Here is a 9,061-nt window from a genome sequence, read left to right on the forward strand (position 1 = left end):
ATATGTACGTAAAAAACAATTAATAAAAAAGTTACCCAATCTTTTTTTCTATTGATTATTGCAATATTAGAATTCAGTTTTTTGAGCCTTATAAACTTTTAAAATTATTTTTTATTTTTATAAGCTTACACAATTAAAAAATGGTAAAAAAAAATTCGTCCAGCAGTGGACGGCAAAAGGCTGAAAAAAAAACATTAATAATATTTTAAATAATAACACCTATCCAATATAAGGCACACTATTGTTAATATTAAATATATTTCACACTTTCACAGAGTAAATAACCACTGTCATATATTTTGGCATATTTGTTTTCTGTGGATATATTTGTCAATACTCAATTGTCTCGTTCTAGGTGGAGTATTTATTTTATTAAAAGATTTAACTTTAATTTAATGAGTTTATAACTTTTTTTCAGTATCTTAATTTGCTTAATTGGTGGAATATCGAATTTAAACTTTTGGTCGTATTGCAATAAAATTATAAAAAAGGTAAATTAAAAGTAATCATTTCGTGAATATAGATTTTTTATTAAATGTATCGTTAATTTCGTTTAGTTTTTTTGACGTAACACTGCTAAATGATATGTATGAGAAGAAAAATTATTTAATAACTGATATTAATTAAATATTTATTTAAAAATAAGTTTTAAGCAATGTATAAATAAGTGATATATTTATTTAGATAATTACTTTAATCCCTCGTTTTAGTACCAAAATGGCAGAATTAGCAGCATTGCTTCAGACTGATATACCGGAAGGGCGGAACCATTTAACAGACAGTCACACCAATCTCGAAAGGGTCGCCGAATATTGTGAAGCAAATTACTTTCAATCTGAAAACAAGAGATTGGCTTTAGAGAGTACCAAAAACTACACAACCCAGTCTTTAGCAAGTGTAGCATATCAAATAAATACTCTTGCATACAACTTCCTTCAGCTACTGGAATTGCAAACAATGCAATTGGCGGAAATGGAAGGTCAGATGAACCATATTGCTCAAACAGTGGCTATTCACAAAGAGAAAGTTGCTAGAAGGGAAATAGGAGTTCTAACAGCTAATAAGGTCACAAATCGACAATATAAAATAATTGCACCAGCAAACCCAGAGAAGCCAATTAAATATGTTAGGAAGAATATTGATTACACGGGTATATTTATTTTTTGTATTAAATTTGAATGTATGTTTTAGGTATCTTGATACCAAAAATATTAATTAACTAATAATTATAACTGGATTATAATCTGATTATAGTACTTGTTATTTATTTTATTTTTTCATTATAAGTTTCTTTATAAATGTTGGCATTTGTTATTTGTTTAGCTCTCGATGACATTGGCCATGGGGCCCGTTGGAGTAGCGGTAGTAATGGTACACCTCGTGGTCGTCGATCAGGTTCTGCTCCTGGAGCTGCTCCACTGCCAGCACCAACCACTAAGCCTCCAACACCACCAGCAGTTGTGCGCTCAGCTTCTGCTGCTAATACAGGCACATTAGGGAGAGGCACATTGGGTATATATTCTTATTTCTTTATATATTATAAACTCAGTCCTATAGAAACTTTACAATACATATAATTATTGGTGATTTTATTACTGTAAATAAAATAAAATGTTTTTATAATTTTTCAAGATTAAGAAGGAATACATAAAGTGCAACTGGACCTTTCTTATCTTGCCTCACACTGCCTTGCTCCATACACTTTGCGGAAGTTACATTAAATATTATCACTAATTTCATTCAATAAAACTTCAATCTAAACTTTGAGTCAATAAATTAGTAATGGGGTTTTAATTTAATAATTCTCTTTTGTAAAAGTTCATTTTTGGCCTTTTTTATAAGCATCTGAACAAATTCTAATATAATTTGTTACTATCAGATAATGATATCTATGTTAAATATTGCAAATCAGACATAACAGTAAATAGTACATTCTTTTAGTTACTAAATTGAAAGCTAAGTATATGTTTGGATATAGCTATATAGTTGTCTTAGCGAACTAATAAATAATAATATTTTATTACTAAAAAACTTATTAGTATTTCTCTAAAGTGTTAGACGAAAATAAAACATGAGACGATCGCATTCGTTGTCGATGTCTATGTAAGGTTTGATACATGCCGGCTGCAGGCAAGTCGTCCCGCGAGTACCGCACGCCGCCGGCCGTGGCGCCGCCGCAGGTGCCGTCGCACTACGCGCCCAACTACCCGCGCCGCCCGCCCGGGTACTCCACGCTGCCCGTCGCGCAACCGCAGGTACTACAATATTCCATAATTATTATCATCTCAATTATCGTGGCTATTTAGCTACTTACAAGAATAATCACTAGATATTGTGAGTACCACTGAATTTCCATGTCCATAAATTGGGTTTTTTAATTTGTCTCGTGGTCTGTAGTGATGGAAGGATTGTGGGCAAACCTGCATTTGTTAGTGAAATTGTACCCATATAAGTGGAGCAGTGGGACTTGGAGTGAGAGTTTTTAAATTATATTAAAAATATATACCTATTTAAAATTAATTTACTATCGCATTTTAATTTTAAGGTTGGCATGGTACATCCTAATCAGCACCAATCACCATCGAACTATTCTCAACAGGATTTGCATTCTAGTATGCCACGTAAGTAATTTTGGAGCAGGGTCATATTTAGCTTTGATTTAGATGGGGCATTTATTTATAAAGAAATATCGATTAAGGTCAGATAGCTGAATATTTTGACTACAAATATAATATTGTGTGTCTTTTCAATTAGATTTTGTACCATGAAAATTAAAGATTCTAACTTGCATACATCATAAGTAGGAGATTTTTTATGGTAACCATATTCATTGATTTTCCATGTCAGCTCCACCTTCTCCACTGATCGGCTCAGACGGTGAACACAGTCAACATTCGATGAGTCTCCCCGGACATGTAAGTTTAAATTGCATCTCGAGTGAACTACAAACATATGTATTTTAAAAACCTTTATTTTAATTTTCTATTCACTATACTATTTTAGACATGTCTCCTCATTCAAACTCCATAAATTCTATCCAGTTCTATAACATTATCGACAAAAGAAATCAAAATGTATACATATAAAGAGTGAATAACTTGCAAGACGTATTACGAATGACTTACGTGTCGGCTCGGTGCGGCAGCGCGCGTCGTCGTCGTCGGCGTCGGGCGGCGGCTCGGCGCGCGGCGGCTCGGCGTCGCCGCCCCTCCCGCCGCCGCCGCTCGACGACGAGCTCGCCGCGGACGCGTTCGGCCGCCCGCATCTCCTGCAGGTCAGTCGGGGTGGTCCGGCCTGCGAATGTCCCACTGCTGGGCTGAGGCCTCCTCTCCCTTTTTGAGAAGCTATGGAGCTTATTCCACCGCGCTGCTCCAATGCGGGTCGGTGGAATACACATGTGGCTGAGTTTCAGTGAAATTAGACACGTGCCGGTTCCCTCGCGATGTTTTCCTTACCACCACCGTAAAGCACGAGATGAATTATAATTACAAATTAAGCACATGAAATCACGACCATCGGTTAAGATTCACTCGTTCATACCACTGTGCCGTCTCGGCTTTTTGTCGGTGTGGTGACGAGCTCGTATTACATGCTACGAATTGGCGGTCGTACGATGAGTACATAAAAACAAGCTATTGTGTAGATTATAGTGAAGAGATATTTGAAAAATAGTTCTTAAAACCTTTTTATTTATTTTTTAACAATTTTCTTAGTAAACAATCAAGAGCACATATTAGGAGTACCTAATCTTTCTTATCTCTATATAGGGTTTCGTCTTTTTTTAAAATAAATAATATCCGCTACTTTTAATATCATACAAAAAGTTTTACCAAAAGTGTAGCGTCCGGATAATATTTTAGCGGGTATATTTTAAAGGAAATCCCCGGCTAGTCATATGACTGTTAGTGGTAGACATGAAAAATTGATGTTTTATTACTTTAATTAACCTATCTCAGTGACGTAAGTGTTAAAGTCGTATGAATCACGTACGATATTTATCTTATGGTCGTATCACGCATAAAACATCAAACAAATCGTATAAATACGAATAAACTTTTATATCTGGCACTACTGATTTCACCACTTCCTCGTGCTTCGGATATAACATGCAAACGTGTCAAATTCGAGGCAGTATTTTTTTTATTTTTATAGAATAGGTAGGCGGACGAGCATATGGGGTACTTGATGGTAAATGGTCATCAATACTCATAGACAATAGCATCGCTTACATCGCCAATGCGCTTCCTACCTTTACATTGGCTCATTTATTACACTGGCTCATTCACCCTTCAAATTGGAACACAACAATAGCATGTACTGCTGTTTTGCGGTAGAATATCTGATGAGTGGGTGGTACGTACCCAGACGAGCTTGCACAAAGCCCTATCGATTAAAGTATATTATTTTTATTTGTTTGTAAGTCCATTCAAAATATATAAAATTGTTCCTCGAAGAAACGATTTGTAGATTTGTTTTTTATTTTGATATTTTTTTAATGTTTATTAAATGACATAATTAATTATGCTTTTTTTTGTTTACTTTTTTCTTTCATTCGACTTATTCGAACCATAATAAAATGTGTTAGTTTTAGAATTTATTGTGTTATAATGCTAATGATGTTATTGTGACTATCCCATGCCTATCTTAATTAAAATAGAATTAAATATTCATAGTTTAATTATTTAAATACTGTATTGGCTCGTGATTTCGTCTAGCTAGCTAGGATCCTAATAATGTTGTTTTCGTAATAATCGTGTTATTTTAGAGCGTCAAAGATCATATGTTCAACAAACCATAGAGGAGTCAAATAAAACCATGTATAGCTTTTAAATACGTTTTATTATAAATATTTTTGTTTTATGTAATTGGTTACTAAATGCATTTTTTTTAATTGAGTGAAATTGTAACCAATTTCCGTAATGAGATCTCGGTCCCATATCCTTTAACATCTCTTACGAGTAGTTGAAGGATGTCGCTCCTCCCCCTTTTATACTTTTCTAAATCAGTTAAATATATAAAGATGGGAAGGACATATGATCTTTGACGCTCTAAAAGAACACGGTTATTACGAAAACAACATTATTAGGATCCTAGCTAGCTAGACGAAATCACGAGCCAATACAGTATTTAAATAATTAAACTATGAATATTTAATTCTATTATCATTAAGGTAGGCAGGGAATAGTCACAATATTCTGTGTGTGAATGTTGTTTTTTATATATTTTTTTTTAATACAACAGAACAAGATGGGCAATCAGTATACTAATGCTGTGCCAGCAATAGTACCTGATGAGGAAGATTTACCCGGTTGGGTGCCAAAGAATTACATCGAAAAAGGTATATTATCATTTTCTCACACACAAATGTGTGATATTCTTTATTTTATAATTATATCAAGTGGTAAATGAATATCTCAGCTTCTGACTTTGTAAGTCATCGACCAAAAAAGGCACTGTCAGCCGTCGATCAGTTGAGGTCTCTCATTTGTACCGACATTCAATATAAAGCCATGTTTTAATAGAGTAAGTAATGAAATGAAGAACTAACACTACCCGGCGTTATTGTAAGAAAAACCATGTTAAAAGTGACTAATTTTTAATATTATTAAAAAAAAATTCTTAGATATGTAGATATTTCAACTTGCATTGCAGCCGTTTGGTTTATATCCTTCTTCTAAGCCTTCTTTTATATGGAAATACAGCATTGGGTTTTTTCAAACTCTAATTAGTATGTTTCAAATGATGAAGCGTTTGTAGTGTTAAGTTTCTAACGTATACGCATGTCGACTGTTATTATGTGGGTCAAATCTTGTTAACTTATTTTAATCCCCTTCCTACCTGATTAAAAACCGAGCAGAAATTTTACACTTACTTTGGTGCTGGCAACATTACATACATATGTTGTTGTTTTTAATAAAGAGATTAAACAACAGCTTGTTCTTAAGAAGGTTTTTTTTTCAATATCACCTGATGATTCTACTTCGTTTCGACAGTGGTAGCCATCTACGACTACTACGCGGACAAGGAGGACGAGCTGTCGTTCCAGGAGAGCGCCGTCATCTACGTGCTGAAGAAGAACGACGACGGCTGGTGGGAGGGGGTCATGGACGGGGTCACGGGGCTGTTCCCGGGGAACTACGTCGAACCTTGTGTCTAAATTTGAAGTGTCTTTATTTATTATTATCGTAGCTGTATCGTTTATTATATATTTGTAATTATGAAGAATAAGAATAGCGCGAGATTCCGTTTTTCCAGTTACATAAGTGGAAAGGGACCCGTCCGTCTTAAGATTACTTTAATAGCATTTCGTTTCGTAGATTACTCAGAGGTTAGCATATAAACTAAATAAATATATAGCCTATTCCAATAAAAAAAATAGATATAAACAAACCTTCGATTTACATATTCCATGCAATTTGCTAATAGTTTTTGATCAATGACTATTTATAATACAACACTATTCTGCCTAACTACATATATCAATTTTTCTCGAAATTTCTTGTCTACTCTGGTTGGAATATGCTATACAAAGCCTGTAACTATAATAGGATGTTTGTTGTGTTATGCTTTTAAATCATGTTCAAGATAGAAGTTTAGGTGCATATTGTGAACTGCTCGACCTATAAACGTTAATGAAGTGATTAGTTGAACGATTCTGTGTCTTCCTCTTTCAAATGTCAAATCAGTGACGACGGAAAGAGATAAATCAGAGATGGTTCAACGAAACACTTACTACTGATAAGTAAGGCCGTAAGTCTCTATAAACATTGAGACTTACTATTAATATAATATTTATAGTAAGTATAAACTAACAGCTATCGTTAGATATTTTTTTAGGGCTTTTTTTGTAGGGCTTTGTGCAAGCTCGTCTGGGTAGGTACCACCCACTCATCAGATATTCTACCGCAAAACAGCAGTACTTGGTATTGTTGTGTTCCGGTTTGAAGGGAGAGTAAGCCAGTGTAATTACAGGCACAAGGGACATAACATCTTAGTTCCCAAGGTTGGTGGCGCATTGGAGATGTAAGCGATGGTTAACATTTCTTACAATGCCAATGTCTAAGGGCGTTGGTGACCACTTACCATGAGGTGGCCCATATGCTCGTCCGCCTTCCTATTTTATAAAAAAAAATAAAAATATTATTATTACTAGTTTTAGTTTAAAATAGCTATAATATGACGTGTCAGTAAAGAAATTGTTTAACGGTTTTTCCACTATAATAAAAACTCAAACGAAATAAAAAAAGTAATATTCAAATGAATGTCGCTCCGGTATTGAAACTTTCAATGCGATGCGATAGTCGTGGGTTCATTAAAATTTAATTTGCATTGTATGAACAATTAAGAACTTTCCAACTAATTCCTTTATAATAATATATATATATATAAGTTAACTTTGATTCAGCTGTTTTTTTATTAGTAATGCTAAGTATAACAGTACATTCTATTATATTATATATAATAAATAACTTTATTCACCAAAAAGAAACAAAGACGATAAAATTAAGGTACAAAACCATAAAAAAAGAGTTAACAATATCATACTTTGGTGAAAAGGTCGTAGTCTCAGCTAGGCTGCTTTTCAGTCTTTTTTTTTTATATGTCCGGAATGGCAAATGATTCTACTCCACCTGATGGTAAGTGGTAGTAGAGTCCAAACGCGACGACGGCCAGTACAGTCGGGAAGAATGTTCTGTACTAGCCGTCCCCGCCTTGCCGGCCCGCAAGATGCCTCTTCACGCCTCGTTTGAAGGAACCCGGGTTGTAAGAGGAGGGGAACACGTGAGCTGGTAAGGAATTCCATTTTTTGGTAGTGCGACAAAGAAAGGAATTGCCAAATTTCTTTGTGCGCGATGGTGTCTACGCCTTGTACATATGCTGCCAACACAAACGCTACATTCAGTGCAGTAAAAGTTTATGCATATCATATAGTATATTCATGCGAATTTAAATCAATGTTTATGTCACCAGTTACAAATACGTATTCATATTTTGGTGTTAAAAATGATAGATTGTCATCTAGCGTAGATAAAAGTGTGCTAAAACTAAATTTGGGAGGTCGGTAGATGACTCCTACAGCAATTATGCATCTTTTAATCTTAATTTCAAACCACTGTTGCTCAAGTGCCGAAGAATCTACTGGCAATACTTTTACTCTCAAATTTGAACGTATATATGCGCCTACTCCTCCTCCGCTAGATTGCGAACCTGATCGTGGTTCATGAAAAAAATTATAGCCTGGGATAATGTAATTTTTTAGCGTGACATTCTCAGATAGCCATGTTTCCGTGATAGAAATTATGTCTGGATCAAAATATTTTATAGTGTGTGATAATTCGTCTCTTCCTGTATTTAGTGATTGAGCATTCAGCACAGATAATTTTAACTTTGTAACTGTTTTACCCATTTTATAGAATTAAGCATATATATATAAAAAATTACATAATATAGAATACCATGACTTTTCCTTCTTAAAATGTTTGCATGAAATATTTTCCTCATAATAATAATTACATTATATTTTAATTGAACGATATCAATTTCGCAATTGTCTCTAAAAGTACCAAAAAGATTAAATATTTTTTTAATTTCTGCTATCATAGTATATTCGCAATAAAACGACTAATGTCGCGTATGGAGTTTATATGAAAAACATCTGCTTTGTTGATTTGCGCACCAAAATTTTGCAATCTTTAACCCAAACAAAAGAAAAGTTTCGTTCGCGAGCCTTATCCTTTACAGTACGAAGGAGACGCTGATTTGCGAATGTCAAATTATCTCTTAAGAAAATTTTATGGGTAATACCGCTTATTCCTATATCCGATATTGTAAGCAGCCTGTTTTGATTTGACTTTTGCCATTTTTTTACTGAACTGATTACTTTGTCTTTTTCTTTTTCCTTGCACTTAAAACGAACTAATATGCGTGACGGCTCTTCTCCTTTGGGGGTTGAAGCTATATTAGCAAACGTCAAATCAGTTGTGGGTTGTTCTTCACCACATACAGGTGCCATTTGGGATTGATGTTTTCTGGTTTTTATCCTATATACACATTCCAAGTC

The 9,061-nt window shown here is 34.4% G+C and overlaps 1 protein-coding gene across 1 annotated transcript; it reads left to right on the top strand.

Annotated features, from left to right (window-relative positions):
* The first annotated feature begins 346 nt into the window (after window positions 1-346).
* On the top strand, window positions 347-7,334 carry LOC126768964 (abl interactor 2). Its single transcript, XM_050487463.1, has 9 exons — window positions 347-491; window positions 711-1,150; window positions 1,324-1,512; window positions 2,131-2,255; window positions 2,546-2,621; window positions 2,848-2,915; window positions 3,146-3,274; window positions 5,242-5,338; window positions 5,994-7,334. The coding sequence occupies exons 2-9, from the start codon at window positions 718-720 to the stop codon at window positions 6,155-6,157; spliced, it is 1,281 nt and encodes a 426-aa protein (XP_050343420.1). The 5' UTR covers window positions 347-491; window positions 711-717; the 3' UTR covers window positions 6,158-7,334.
* Window positions 7,335-9,061: the final 1,727 nt, after the last annotated feature.

Source organism: Nymphalis io, chromosome 6, assembly GCF_905147045.1.
Source record: "Nymphalis io chromosome 6, ilAglIoxx1.1, whole genome shotgun sequence".
Classification (NCBI taxonomy): domain Eukaryota; kingdom Metazoa; phylum Arthropoda; class Insecta; order Lepidoptera; family Nymphalidae; genus Nymphalis; species Nymphalis io.